Consider the following 15,110-nt stretch of genomic DNA (forward strand, 5'->3'; position numbering starts at 1 on the left):
GAGGAGAAATTAATAGGTAAGCAAACATCTATTTACCATTATATTTGTTTTGTTTTCATAGGTCTCATCATGGTTTTAGCTGGAGCTTCTGAATTTGATCCTCAATATAATAAAGATGCCACAAGCAGGCCAACAGATAATATCTTAATACCACAGGTTAGGCTGATCTTACACATTTCTTGATAAGCAATAAAGTACAAAAGTGAATGATTCATGATATCTTTCTGAATAATTATTTTTCTTTGCCTTAGCTAATTAGAGAAATTGGCAGCATAAATTTAAAGAAGAATGAGCCTCCACTTACCTGTCCATATAGCCTGAAGGCCAGAGTTCTTTTACTGTCTCATCTTGCTAGAATGAAAATTCCTGAGACCCTAGAAGAAGGTATTTGTGACTCTAATATGTAAAGGGTTTTAATAGGACCAAAGCAACAGATATAAGTAGTCTTGGTGATTCAGCGTTTAGATGATGTTCTTTTTTGTTCAATCAAATAGTTGTTTATATTTCTTTAAAAAATCTATTTGTATATAATTACTTTACAAATAGTTTGAAAGTCTACATCAGATGCTTTGGCGGATGTCAAAATGTATTATTTCAAGATCAAATATTCTGTATGAAATGTTTAATAATTGCAAGTTAGCAGAAGAATTTCCTAAATGGCTTTGATTGTTGAGACAGTCTCAGTTATGTCTCTGAAGCTGTCCTTGAACTTGCGCTGCTGCTCAGGCTGGACGCAAGCTGAAGACCTTTCTTCCTCAGCCTCCTGTGGTCTGAGATTATAGATGTACATCACCATCTAGTGATTTTTGAGAAAAGAACTTGAAAGATTTTTAGATTTACAGCAAATATCTGACCCTCTTAATCCAACATTATTCCCCCCATTTCTCAGTAGTAGCTACAGAGAAGAAGATTTGATTTTCACTTAAAGGTTCATAAGTGTTTGAAATACCTATTCTTTAAAACAAAGGTCGTGGGTTGAGATGGAAGTGTTACCAGAGAGATCATTGATTTGAATGTCATCTCCTTTTTAGCTGTAGTATTTCAGTTGAAACTTAAAAACTTGTCATCCTAAAAAACAAATGTTCTTTCTGAATGAAATTTTACCATCCCATCACTGTTCATCTAATGATGTAATCCAGGACTCCTGAAATAAGACCGTTTGATATTAGTGCTAGGAAGGATGCTTAGGATGGAAGGAAGAAAGATTTTTAGGCATTGTCATTGGAGTTACTTTGAAATAAATTAGTAATTTTGTTACTAATGTTCTATGCACATATACAGGCATATTCATTTTTACTAGTCATTTCTCACACATAGGGGGCCTGCTTTTTAGGTTGAGTACCAAATCTAATGGATTTCGTTTCAAAAGTTAATTTTGTCTGTCTTCGTCTACATCCTGGTACCACAGAGGCCTGAAGAGGGCTTTGGATTCCTTGGAACTGCAGTTACAAGTTGTTGTGAGCCACTGTGGGTGTTGGGAATTGAATTCAAGTCATCTGAAGAGCAGCTTGTAGCTGGAGTCTTCTCTAGTCCTGCCTGGCCCACGGTCAGGACAAATCTCTCTCACCTGCCAGTCCCACAGCTGCTCAGACCCTACCAAGTAAACACACAGAGACTTATACTACTTACAAACTGTATGGCCGTGTCAGGCTTCTTGTTATCTAGTTCTTCTATCTTAAATTAACCCACTTGTATAAATCTATACCTTGCCACATGGCTCATGGCTTACCGGTATCTTACATGTTGCTCCTCATGGCGGCGGCTGGCAGTGTCTCCTGACTTATCCTTCCTGTTCCCAGAATTCTCTTCTCTGTTTGTCCCGCCTATACTTCCTGCCTGGCTACTGGCCAGTCAGCATTTTATTTATACAGAGCGATATCCACAGCAGCTGCTAGTGCTCTTAACTGCTGAGACATCTCTCTGGCCCCGCAAATGAATGATGGTGATGATGGTGATGGTGATGATGATTTATCATTTATTTTTCTGTATTGCTGGTATTTGAACTCAGGACCTGACATGTGCTATGCATATACTCTGTCATCTAGCTACATTCCCAGCCTTTTAGAATTTTTTTAACTTATTTTTTATTTTAATGTGTATTTTAATGTATAACTTTGCCTGCAATCGTGTTGTGTATCACGTGTGTTCAGTACCTGAAGAGTCCAGAAGAGGGTATTAAATCCCCTGAAGCTGGGGCTGGAGAGATGGCTCAGAGGTTAAGAGCACTGGCTGCTTTTCCAGAGATCCTGAGTTCAATTCCCAGCAACCACATGGTGGCTCACAACCATGTATAATGAGATCTGGTGCCCTCTTCTGATGTGCAGGCAGACATGCAGACAGAATACTGTATACATAATAAATAAATAAACGGTTTAAAATAAATAAATAAATCCCCCGAGGCTATAGTTACAAACTGTTGTCAGTCACATGTGGGTGCTAGGACTTGAACCCAGGTCCTCTGGAAGAGCAGCCGATGCTTTTAACCACTGCAGAGCCATCTTCCAGCCCATTGTTTTTGTTTGTTTGTTTGTTTCTGGAGATTGGATTCAGGTGGTCAGGCTTGCACCACAAGCACTTTTACAATCTTAGTCACCCCCTTAATTAACTTCCTCCTCCTCTTTTCTGTACTTAGTCGACCTTGTTCTCATTCATAGTCTTTGCATTGACCCACAATTATAGGAACTTGACAGCACAAACAGAACATTCTCAAAGATAGCAGGATTAGAACTAAATTTATGATTAGCACTATTGTAGAGAAAGTAAGGAATGACTATCATAATTACGTAATTAATTAATATAGTTGCGCCATTATGTTAGAATTTGGGTTTTGCTACATCTTGTATTAGTAATGGCATCTACTTTTTGCAGTGAAGCTGAGGAGAAGCAGTCTTTCAGACATTACAATTCTGAGACGATGGGAAATATTGAAGGGCCAGGACACTGTGTTTTATGTTTTAGCCTTGGCCTTCAAAGGGGAAAAGTATTTTCACTGTAATATTAGGATTGTTTGCTTCAGGGTTGTCGTTTTTTTTTCTTTCTCCTAGATCAACAGTTCATGCTGAAAAAATGTCCTGCTCTGCTTCAAGAAATGGTTAATGTAATCTGCCAGCTAATAATAATGGCCAGGAGCCGTGAAGGTGAGGAAGAAATGTAATTAATTTGGACTTTTTCCTGCAAGTGTTTGCTTCAGGAAGTATACTTCACAGTTTAAAGATTTATGAGTATTTAATTACAATTTTGTATACTGAGTCGATTTGCTCATGATTTTTCTCATTCTTTTCATTGTTTTATTTTTAGTGTTTTAAATGTTTTGTTTCCTCTGAATATTTTTTAGTTATTTTAACAGTGATTTTTTTTTTTTGGCATAGTGTGTAATTTTTGTAAGAGAGTGTGTGTGTGTGTGTGTGTGTGTGTGTGTGTGTGTGTGTGTGTGTGTGTGAGAGAGAGAGAGAGAGAGAGAGAGAGAGAGAGAGAGAGAGAGGGAGAGAGAGAAGAAATTTTTGGCTGTTAGGGGAAAGGGGATGCTAAAATGCTAAAAAAAAGGAGATTGATTATAGTTTGTTGTTGTGGGTGATTTTAGTTCTTGGCAATGCTACAGTGAATTTAGAAATACTGATAATACCTTCTTACTTAGTTACTGTTGTTGGAGTTTGTAAATAGAAAGAATTTCAGCAAGGCATGTATTACCTGTAACCTTAGCACTTGTTAGGCTGAGGGCAGGGGTCTAGTTTGAGGCCAGGCTGGGCTTCGTAGGGAGACCTTGCTGCCTTCATAAAGTAAAAATAAATTTAAAAAACACAAAATATTTACTTATCTTTTATTTTTGAGATAGGATCTTGCTTTGTAGCCAAATCTGCCGTAGCTTCTTAAGCAGTAAGGCTACTGCTTTGCTGTACTGTGCCCAGCTGAGGACTCGTGGGGCTTGGTGTGTTTGTGGCAGTATCTATCTTCCTGCATTGCCTACGCTGGCCTTGCCTCAGCCCAGTGAGTGCTAGGATTGCCACCCAAGTGCTGTGATTCCAGGTGTTCTTCACCACTTCATGGTACCACTGAGCATGCCTGATATTTTACTATTACTGGAGTTGATACAGAGACTTTTGTTAAATTAATGGTTGTCGCAGAATAATACATACTGGACCAAGTTTATGTATTTTAACATTTTTCAGTAGTTTTTTAAAGGAAAAATCAATATCCCCATGTTGAAGTTTAGGTGTTGAATGTTAGTGTGATTTTATTCCTTGTAATGAAAGTGTAAAAAGTACAGCCCTTTTGTTTCTTTTTTTCCTATTCTTCCTAAGAAAGGGAGTTTCGTGCTCCAACTTTGGCATCCTTAGAAAACTGTATGAAGCTCTCCCAGATGGCTGTCCAAGGCCTCCAGCAGTTTAAGTCTCCCCTTCTGCAGCTCCCTCACATCGAGGAGGACAATCTTAGGAGAGTTTCCAACCATAAAAAGGTTTGTTGACTACTTTCTAGTCAGTTTAGCATCTTGTCGTATTACAAGGTCATGTGAATAAAGTTTTCTAGACGTGGCTACTGTGGATTTCTTAGATTTACAATATCTTTTGTTAGTATTTCTTAATTAGGTGGTTTTATAATATTTTACTACTGTAGAATTACTATTTTGGGTTGAGTGAATTTTAGCAATTAATATTTTATTTTTACATTACAAAAATGTATGTACCAAGTAAGAATACATCATATACTTTTCACTTTGTTTTTGACTTAAAGGTTGGGCAGTTGTTATAGTTGAGTATGAACAAAAATAAAAAATGAAGCATTCTCAGAAATAGTGTTGGTGGACTGATGATGAAGTCCAGGGGTCAGAATACTTGCTTGGTGTGTACAAGACCCTGGGTTCGATACCAGTTACTCATGGGGGTCGGGGGATGTGTGCGGGGTGGAAGGATACACTGATTAGGTAAAGATCATTTCTCTTTTAGAAAACATTGTAAAGACTTGAATATCTAGAAATAGTTTGGAAAATATAAGAAACTGAATTTATAATTCTGGTAGATTTTAAACTTGACTTTTTGGGTGTGGTAGTATGAGCCCATGTAACCAGTACACTGGGAGGCTGAGGCAGGATGTCTGTGGTAAATTTGAGGCCTAGTCTAAGTAGTGAACATGAGGCCAGCAGGGGCCACACAGTGAGACCCTGTTTTAAGAAAACAAGAAAAAAGTTACTTTGTATATAGTAGAAGAAGTGAGTAGAAGATCAGCTTTGGATTTGGTAGTATTAAAGGTAATAACTGTATAAGAAATCTGTATTCAAGTTCTCTGTCCTTTAATCATATTACCATTATAAATTTCATCAATGTTAAGTAATAATTTGAAACAACAGAATCCTAGAGTTGAAATTCTACCTGCCTCATGATTTAATCTCTGTGAACATAACAATTAAGTATCTATTGCTTAAATTAAATTTTAATTAATTTAAATTCATTTAACTTACTGCATAGTGAAACCTTTAGAGGCCACCTGTACTTGGAAGATTTTTATGCTTATAACTGAAAATAAATAAATTTAAGACAATAGTTCTTAAGTCAATATTCTATATGAACATATTTTATTTTTGTACTCTTTTTTCTGATAAAAAAAATAAACTTGTAATGAATTTATAACAAACAACCTTAGTTTTTGTGATCTTGCTTTGAAATGTCCATAATGTTAACTCTTTTCTGAAGTTGCTGCATTTTCTTTTGGTCAGCATGCCACTAGTTTTCATTTTATGAAAATTTTATTGTGTTTTTTTTTTTTTTTTTTCTTTTCCTTTTTTAGTACAAAATTAAAACTATTCAGGATTTGGTCAGTTTAAAGGAATCAGATCGTCATAGTCTGCTGCACTTTCTTGAAGATGACAAATATGAAGAGGTGATGGCGGTCCTTGGGAGTTTTCCCTATGTGACTATGGATATAAAGTCACAGGGTAAGTGGGGCTTTCTCTGCTGCTCATCACGTGATTTGGTCTCATTCATTTGACTCAAATTCTTTCTTTTCCTTCCTCCCTCCATCTCACTGTATTGTCCTGTCTAGCCTGCATCTACTATGTAGTCCAGGCTTCTTCAGACTTGGAGACATCTTGTCTTTGCAGGTGCTGATATTACAGTCATATTGTTGGTTGTTTTTCACTCTTTACTCTTTGCTCTTTGAGGGGCCAGAAACCCAGCTCCCAAATAAATACACGCATGGAGACTTATTCTTACTTATAAATGCCTAGCCTTAGCTTGGCTTGTTTCTTGCCAGCTTTTCTAACTTAAATTATCCCATCTACCTTCTGCCTCTGGGCTTTTATCTTTATCCTGTTTATCCTTCTTTACTTCTTACTCTGGGGCTTGCTGTGTAGCTGGGTGGCTGGACCCTGGAGTCTTCCTCCATCTCTCCTCCTATGTCTCCTTTCCCAGATTTCTCCTTCTATTTATTCTCTTTGCATGCCAGGCCCACCTATCCTTTCTCCTGCCTTGCTGTTGGCTGTTCAGCTCTTTATTAGACCAATCAATACAATGCAATGCCTGTTCTAGGCAGGCAAAGTAACACAACTTCACAGAGTTATACAAATGCAACGTAAAAGAATGCAGCACATCTTTACATCATTTAACAAATGTTCCACAGCAAAAACAAATGTATCACATCTTAACATATTCTACAACACAGTCATGGACCACTGTGTCTGTCTTTAAAACATTTTAATGATGTCATTTGTAATTAGACTTTGGAGAACTGTAGTTTTCTTGTCAAAACCCTGCCTTTATGTTTGTTACAGTTGTGCTAAGTACAAAGAGACTGTTTTGTAGTTGAATATTCTGGATTTTCTTTTTGTGTATCAATCACCTATAATTGGAAATTAGTTCTGAGTGAGGATATGGAAGATTTAACCTTAGTTGAATTCTTCACACATGGAACTGGGCAGGCAGTCATGCTCAGAGTGTAAAAGTCACCCTCTTCCTGTGGTTCTTGCTTTATTACTCATGCCATGTCATAGGCTGCCATTCCTGTCTCAGCTGTGGCTGTGCTGTGCGGTCTTTTCTTAAGTGGATGTGCTTAAAATACTAGTTGTCATCTCTGTGCCTTCGGGGCTGAGCCTCCATCAGGATCCATTGGCAGCTCTCCCACTAATTTAACACCGTGAGCTGCTTCTCCTTCAGAGCTTTTCCCCTGGAGTCCTAGCTGTCCTCTTGGAATTGCTTAACTTTCCAAAGAACACAAGACGGGTCCAAATACGACGAAAGGAGGAGATGTTTCCAGTATATTGTGAAATAGTTATTTAGTGCTGCAATTCACATTTCTCCATAGTAAGCTTTGAAATTCCTGTGCATGTGTTCTTGTGTTTTTCCATCTGTCTTTATATCTGTTTTAAGTGAAAACACTTTCTACCTATATAATTGCCCTGTCACTATTTTTTTTTTTTTTTTTTTTTTTTTTGGTTTTTCGAGACAAGGTTTCTCTGTGTGGCTTTGAGCCTTTCCTGGAACTCACTTGGTAGCCCAGGCTGGCCTCGAACTCACAGAGATCCGCCTGGCTCTGCCTCCCGAGTGCTGGGATTAAAGGCGTGCGCCACCACCGCCCGGCCCACCCTGTCACTATTTTAATAGCCAAGTATTATTTTTGAACACAGAATTACAGATTATATTGGTTTATTCTGTCTTTGTGGTACAGTTTTGAGTTGTGACATTCACCAATACACTGTTGAGAGACATTTTTTTCTAGGTACCAAGAATGCAGGAACATGTTAGGAAGAGTTTCTGTCTTTAAAGAGGTTCATCTCTAGTTAAGTATAGGATTAAAAACTACATAATGGATGCTTAGTGTTACGTGATGACAGACATTTTGCCTTATGTTCATGTAAAAAACATTGAGTGCTGTGTACTTTTATAGTATCTGTAGAACTTTGCTTAAGGCACTTTGCTTTACTGAATTTGTGTTCTAATATAAATGAGAAGTAAATGATTTCCTAAAATTGGGATGCTAGGGACAGGGACGAAAACAGTGTCATCTGGTTTCAGTTCGCCTAGTGCATAGGACATTTACAAAGTATTTACATATAGTAAATACATACAGTACATTGGACAAATTTTTCTGGGATTTGGGAGTTTCCTTTTAGATTGGTGAGTTTTTAGACTTTAAAATCACTGACCTAAATGCCGCATTTAGGGACTGGAGAGATGGCCCAGAGGTTAAGAGCACCTGCTGTGCCAGGCGGTGGTGGCTCGCGCCTTTAATCTCAGCACTTGAGAGGCAGAGCCAGGAGGATCTCTGTGAGTTCGAGGCCAGCTTGGTCTATAGAGTGAGATCCAGGACAGGCACCAAAACTACACAGAGAAACCCTGTCTCGAAACACCGAAAGTAACAGCAACAACAAAAACCTCAAAACTTTTAAAAAAAAAAAAAAGAAAGAAAAAGAAAAAACAACTTGCTGCTTTTGCAAAGGACCCAGGTTCAATTCACAGCTCCCACCTGGTAGCTCACACTCATCTATAACTCCTTTAACACCAGCCACACATGTACACACGTATACCTGCAGGCACTCACACACGAATATATAAAGTAAAAATAAGTCTTTAAAAACTGCATTTAGGGTTTTAGTTTTTTATCTAAATCGGTTTGGGACTTAAGAGATAATCTTTGTTGTAATCAATTATTGTAAAACATACATGCTTAGAAAAAAATGTTTGAAGAGGTTTATCTTTGAGGAAGTAAGTGTAGTTTTTTTTTTCTTTCTTAATTTAATTTTTTTTTTAATACTCTTTGTTCTTTGGGGACCCACCGCCCGGCTCCCAAATAAATACATGGAGACTTATTCTTACTTATGAATTCCTGACCTTTAGCTTGGCTTGTTTCTAGCCAGGTTTGTTTACTTAAATTATTGTTTACTTAAATTATTCCATCTACATTTTGCCTCTGGGCTTTACCTTTCTTTATTCTCTGTCTCTTTCCTTCTTACTCTGTAGCTGGCTGTGTGGCTGGTCACTGGCGCCCTCCTCTCCTCTTCCTTTTCTCGCTCCTCTTCTCTCTCTTCTTCTTCCCTGTTTATCCTCTCTGCCTGCCAGCCCTGCCTATCCCTCTCCTGCCTAGCTATTGACTGTTCAGCTCTTTATTAGGCCATCAGGTGTTTTAGGCAGGCACAGTAACACAGCTTCACAGAGTAAAAGCATGCAACACATCTTTGAATCATCAAACAAACATTCCACACCATAAAAGAATGGAACACATTTTAAGCTAATATTCCACAACAAGTAAGAATTCATTTTACTGTGTTATTTGAATATGTCATAGGAGCCACATAGTTTGAAGGAAGAGTAGAGATTATAAGACCAGTGCTTAACATGGTGTTGGAGATAATTGCTTTCTCTTTATCATTAGAGACCACATAACATCTCATGGCAGCTCATCTCCCCCACTTTAAAACACTAAATACTTGTACACGCTGATGCAGTAGATGTCACAGGTATTGCAGAGTGAAAAATGTGGCTACACATGTGGCCCAGGTTTGAGTTCTGAGAACAGAGGCTTCTAGGGTAAAGAAAGGATAGTATACCCTTTCTTGAGCTCCACGGTCATACATCATAACTAGTAGTAGAGTTAGCTGTTAGCACTTGTTGGAGTATACTGTTTTCCATATGTTGGTGTGTAATAAAGGCCAAGCACAAACTTAGAAAATAATAAAAAGACAAATTCTCAGTGAAGGAATTTCTTATAGGTAAAATCTGTAGAAAAAGGAATTCATGTCATTGGAGTAGAAGGTATGAATAGTAATTATCTTTCTCATTGCTTTGACGAAATACCTTATAAGCAGTTTAAGGGGAAAGCGTTTACATTGCTCATGGTTGGAAAGGTGTAGTCTATCGTGCTGGAAGTGTTGGTGGCTCGAGTGTGAGGCAGCAGGATGGTGCAGTTAGGAAGCAGGGTGCTGAATGCTGCTGCTCAGCTGCCTTTTTCCTTAGTCAGTGCAGGCCATTATTCTGGCCCACAGGAGTAGGGAAGGCCTACCCACCACAGTGAACCCCATCCAGAAACTCCCAAGACATGCTCAAAGGCTGGTTTCCTGTCAAGTTATCACTAGAGTGTTCTTGAGAAGTTTTGTTTTTATTTATTATATTGTAGATTATGAGGCTATATGGTAAAATTAAATGTTTACACATACTGTTTAGTACTATTTATTACAAAAGAAATATTCTTTTTTTTAATGGCGTACCCATGGTCCAGGTGTAAGAATGATAAATGGGGCTGGTTACTGGGTGGAGAGGTCACGAGGCATGGCCACGACTACCCAGTATCAGAACTTTATTAGGAGGAAGAGGGGTGGGGGCAGAAGAACCAGGCCTGGGGAGACGCACATGCAGAGAACAGAGAGAAAGATGCCAATGTAAAAATGATATACAGAGCGCTGGTTACCGTGTAGAGAGGTCACAGTCATGACAGAACTCACTATCAATATCAGAGCTTTATTAGGAGGAAGACAACCAGGCCTGGGGAAGGAGCATGTGCAGAGAGAAAGATGGGGGGGAGAGAGAACGGAACACAGAGAGAGGGTGGGCTCTGCGGCAGGCTTTTAAAGGGTTCCGGGTAAACGTGCGCAGGTGGGCTTACAGAGCTACACCACGCTGATGACCATGCCGAGCATAACACCAGGGGCTTAGCTACATCTAGTGTGGGATATCTGAGGGAAAAAAATCTACATACACTATGTTCTTATGTCTGTTAACTTCATTCCTCTAAGACAGAATTCTATCAACTCAGCTATAGCTCCACCAGGCATTCAAGGCAGGAACAACTCCAGACATACCAAGCTCTATATCCGTCCACTTTATTTCTCTGGGATGAAATCCCGTTTCCATAGCTTCAGTTCCATCCAGTTCCCTAGCTCACAGTCTGCTAATGACTAAACTCCTACGCTTCCAACCCCATCTTCGTCCTCCATGTCTCATTCTCTATTTCCAGTATTCTCTACTCCTGGCACTCAGAAAACTCTACCCGAGATCTGCTTACCCTCTATGGAACCTCTTGTCTTCCTCTCTTCTCTTTTTTCTCTTCCTCTCTGTCTCTTTCTACAGAAAATGCCTGCCCTTTCTTTCCCTGGGCATGTGGTTCTCTGCCTCTTCAGGAATGTTGTTTTCTCTCTCACCTTGATATATAAAAACCTCTTTTGTTCTCATTCAATTGTTCTGGGGAACCACTAGGCCTCCTCCAGGCGAGGGGTTGGTCTGAACTTCATTAGCACAGGAAACAAAGCTATGTGTCTCCTGCCAGCTTGTCTCCTAAGCTCAGCAGGGCAGTTAGTAAATTAGTAGTTCAGCAGGTCTGGGGAGCTGAACTGTTTGTGAATTGGTGTGGGCATGCAAGGATTTCATAGCAGAAGACAGCTGAAATATTAAAGACTGGATATCACCAAATATTCATAATAAATGGCTTGCCTTTCGACAGACCCTAGGCCAGTCAACGTATAGCTTTAATACATAGCTGAATCTCTATAATATATTCTTGGAGCCCGCAAGAGTTTTTGTTTTTTTATTTGGTGGCTGGTTTTGAGACAGAATCTCATTTTGTAGTTCGTGGTAGCCCTAAACCCTCAGCAATCTTTCTGTCTCAGTCTTTTGTGTACTGGGGTTTACAGGACTGATCACCATATTTGGCCTACCAAAGAAAATTTCCCCCAACTTTCTGTTTTGAAATAATTTCAAACTTAGAGGCACATTACAAAATAAGTGTTTCCATTGCTCCCTTTCCACAATAGTCTTACTACATATTATATATATTGTATATAATAAATTATGTATAGCCGTGGATAGTTGCACTTATAATTTTAATACTATTATAAAGCTGAAGTGTTATTGGTAGCAGTATTGTGTATATAGGAGGTGTGTGTATGTGTGTTGCATGCATGTGAATATAGGAATGGATGTATAAGCATGCAGAGACTGTAGCAGGATTTTGGTGGCTTCTCTACTGCTCTTTTCCCTGTTGCATTGAAGTAGGCTCTCTACCTGAACCAGAAACTAGCCTTTTTGGCTAGGCTGGGCAGCCAGCTAGCTCTCAGATACCACCAATCTCTACCCTCCAATGCTGGTTGGTATTACACATACTTTGCATGCCTGGCTTTTCATGTGGGTGTTGACAGTTTACACTCTGGACCTAATGCTTGCAGAGCAAGCATTTACCATCTTTTCTGCTCTGTTAGTTACTTTTCTGTGGCTGAAGAGTCCATGACCAAGGCAACTTAGAAAAGAAAGCATTTAATTGTGGCTTACATGATAGAGGGTGAGTCCTTGGCCATCATGGCAGAGAGCCTGACAGCAGGCAGGCAGGTATGGCACTGGAGCAGTAGTTGAGAGCTTACATCCTGATCTGTGAGTTGGAGGCTAAGAGAGAACATGGAAGGCAGGGCCTTGTGTGGGCTTTTAAAACCTGAGAGCCCTGCCGGGCGGTGGTGGCACACGCCTTTAATCCCAGCACTCGGGAGGCAGACCCAGGCGGATCTCTGTGAGTTCGAGGCCAGCCTGGGCTACCAAGTGAGTTCCAGGAAAAGGCGCAAAGCTACACAGAGAAACCCTGTCTCGAAAAACCAAAAAAAAAAAAAAAAAAAAACCTGAGAGCCCCTTCCAGTGGCACACCTCCTCAAATGCCACACCTCCTAATTCTTCTCAGAAGAGTTCTACAACCTGGGGACCAAACATCCAAATATGAGCCCATGGGGACCATCCTCTTTCAACCCACAGCATCTGCTGGGCAGTCTTCTCTTAAAAATATGGAACTGTGTACGAATTTGCATGCCATCCTTGCACGCAGGCAGTGCTCATCTTCTGTCTGTTGTCCCAGTTTTAACATGTCTTCCCAAAGCTAATGCTTAGAAAAGCTTTGTAATGAAAATATATTGAAGTTACTGCTTTAAATATTGTCTCTTTAAATGTTTAAGGTCATTTGGAATGTTAGTTTTCATCATTTTCATCTCACGGTCAGGCATTGGTCAAAGAAGTAAACTTTACAGTATCTGCAGAGTTGGCTCTGAAATTTGTCAGTGCTAGCTGTGAACCTTGTTTCTTAAAGTGGAAATCATGATACATCACAAGAGTCTTTTAAGGATTAAATGAAGCGGTTGTCGAAGGCACCTGGAGGGTGTTACAGAATATCAATAAATTATTTTTAATAAGCTTAAACATAATATTTTCAGAATACTGAAGTACCAAATTGTTTTGGGCAAGTTAAATATTGCTGTGTGCATTGACTTGGAACTTGTTTTTTATATTTTGCTCTATCCTCCTATCTTACAGTATTGGATGATGAGGATAGCAACAACATCACAGTAGGATCCCTAGTCACAGTGTTGGTTAAATTGACAAGGCAGACGATGGCCGTAAGTAGTTTATTTGTATAATTTATTTACTTATACTTATTATTTTGCAGGCTTATTTGTATATTTGTTGGTTTGTGTGTGAATGCATGTGTTTGCACATAGATGCATATGTATGTATGTGGAGGCTGCATGTCAAAATCTGATGATGCAGTGTTATTTTTCAGATGGTGTCTCTCATTGGCTTCGTATTTGCCAATTTAGTGAGGCTTCCTGGCCAGCTAGTTTCAGAAATCTACTTGTCTCTATCTCCCTAGTACTGGAATTATAAGCATGTGCTGTCCATCATGCCTGGCTGTATTTTTTATTTTTTAAGATTCAGTCATTTTGTATATATGAGTGTTTTGCCTGTCTGTATACATATACACCACGTGAGTGCCTGGTGCCTACAGAGATCAGAAGAGGACATCAGATGCCCTAGATGGTTGTGAAATACCATTTGGGTACTTGGTATTGAACCCAGGTTCTTTGCAAGAGCAACAAATGAGATACCCTTTCTAGGCTCCCAACCCCATACCTTTTTTGTTTGTTTGTTTGTTTTTTGTTTGTTTTCGAGACAGGGTTTCTCTGTGTAGCTTTGGTGCCTGTCCTGGAGCTCGATCTGTAGACCAGGCCGGCCTCGAACTCACAGAGATCTGCCTGCCTCTGCCTCCCAAGTGCTGGGATTAAAGGCGTGCGCCACCGGCGCCGGGCCCCCATACCTTTTAAAACATGGATTCTGGTGATCACACTCAAGCCCTCATGCTTGTGGTGTGGCCAGCACTTCACTGGCTGCACCACCCTCCCAGCTTGGTGGTGGTTTTGTATTTGAGGCAGGGTCTTGCTGTGTACCTACACTGTCCTGTTCCTTCAGCTCAGCCTCCTGAGGGCTGTGGCCACACATCGCGATTTATTTGTAATTGTATTTTTGTGCTTTATGAGTTAATATTTTTATGCTTTTTTTCTCAGTTTAAGTGTGTTCTTAAAACGTGTAACAAGATCTAAATGAACAAGTTCTGTTAGATGTTTTATAATACTAGTTTTCGTGATAGAGTTTTCATAGGCACTAAAAACTAGAAATGGATTAATTTTTCATATGTTTATTGCTAATTGTCTATGATATATTTATGTAAGTATTGTTTTCATACTGTAAAGTGCTGCCTATATAGAGATTATTGTTGATAATTTCAATGCCTCATTTTAGTAAATTCTTTAAAGTTTGTTTTAATTTTCCTCAAAATGTTTAAAAATTACACTAAAAATAACTTTCTGATAATGTGAAAAATTTATGATGTTTGGAAAGAAATTCAAACAGATAGGAAAATATAGGGAAAAACGATGGTTACTCTGAAATCCCACTGCTAATTTCTTGAAATATCCTAATAGATGTGTGCTGTAGAACTAAATGTTTTGAGGTTTGTTTGTTTTGGTTTGTTTTGTTTTATCAAAACCCACTTCTTTCACTGTCCATTATTCCTTATCAGCCTCAGATGGCCTGTTCGTGGTCCTTTTGTATCTTACCTTCATACCCTTTTGGATCTCTGCAGTAAATTTGCATATATACACATACCATGTACATTGGTACTTGTCTTACTCTGTTTAAATACAATTGTATGTAATCTTGCACTTTTCTCTCCATTTCTATTGTGTGTTTGTTATCGGTCCAGTCCATTAGTATTTCATGTGTATGTGCATGTGTACATGCCTGCCGCTGTGTGGCGGATAGAGAACGGCTTGTTGAGTTGGTCCTCCTTCTACCATGTGGGTTCTAGGGATCGAAATCAGTGTC

General features: G+C 39.2%; 1 protein-coding gene and 1 pseudogene across 2 annotated transcripts in view; one reads left to right on the plus strand and one right to left on the minus strand.

Moving 5' to 3' along the window:
* Sec63 (SEC63 homolog, protein translocation regulator) overlaps window positions 1-15,110 on the plus strand; it is a 79,917-nt gene that overhangs the window by 45,811 nt on the left and 18,996 nt on the right. For both annotated transcript variants that reach the window (XM_052751541.1, XM_052751540.1), the window contains exons 9-14: window positions 62-156; window positions 252-384; window positions 3,045-3,137; window positions 4,299-4,453; window positions 5,779-5,926; window positions 13,263-13,345. In XM_052751541.1, the coding sequence (XP_052607501.1) occupies window positions 62-156; window positions 252-384; window positions 3,045-3,137; window positions 4,299-4,453; window positions 5,779-5,926; window positions 13,263-13,345 (707 nt within the window). The remainder of the gene's footprint in view (window positions 1-61; window positions 157-251; window positions 385-3,044; window positions 3,138-4,298; window positions 4,454-5,778; window positions 5,927-13,262; window positions 13,346-15,110) is intronic.
* LOC128118810 (uncharacterized) lies at window positions 12,734-12,846 on the minus strand (annotated as a pseudogene).

Source organism: Peromyscus californicus, unplaced genomic scaffold (genome assembly GCF_007827085.1).
Source record: "Peromyscus californicus insignis strain IS unplaced genomic scaffold, ASM782708v3 Scaffold_22__1_contigs__length_63687245, whole genome shotgun sequence".
NCBI lineage: Eukaryota > Metazoa > Chordata > Mammalia > Rodentia > Cricetidae > Peromyscus > Peromyscus californicus.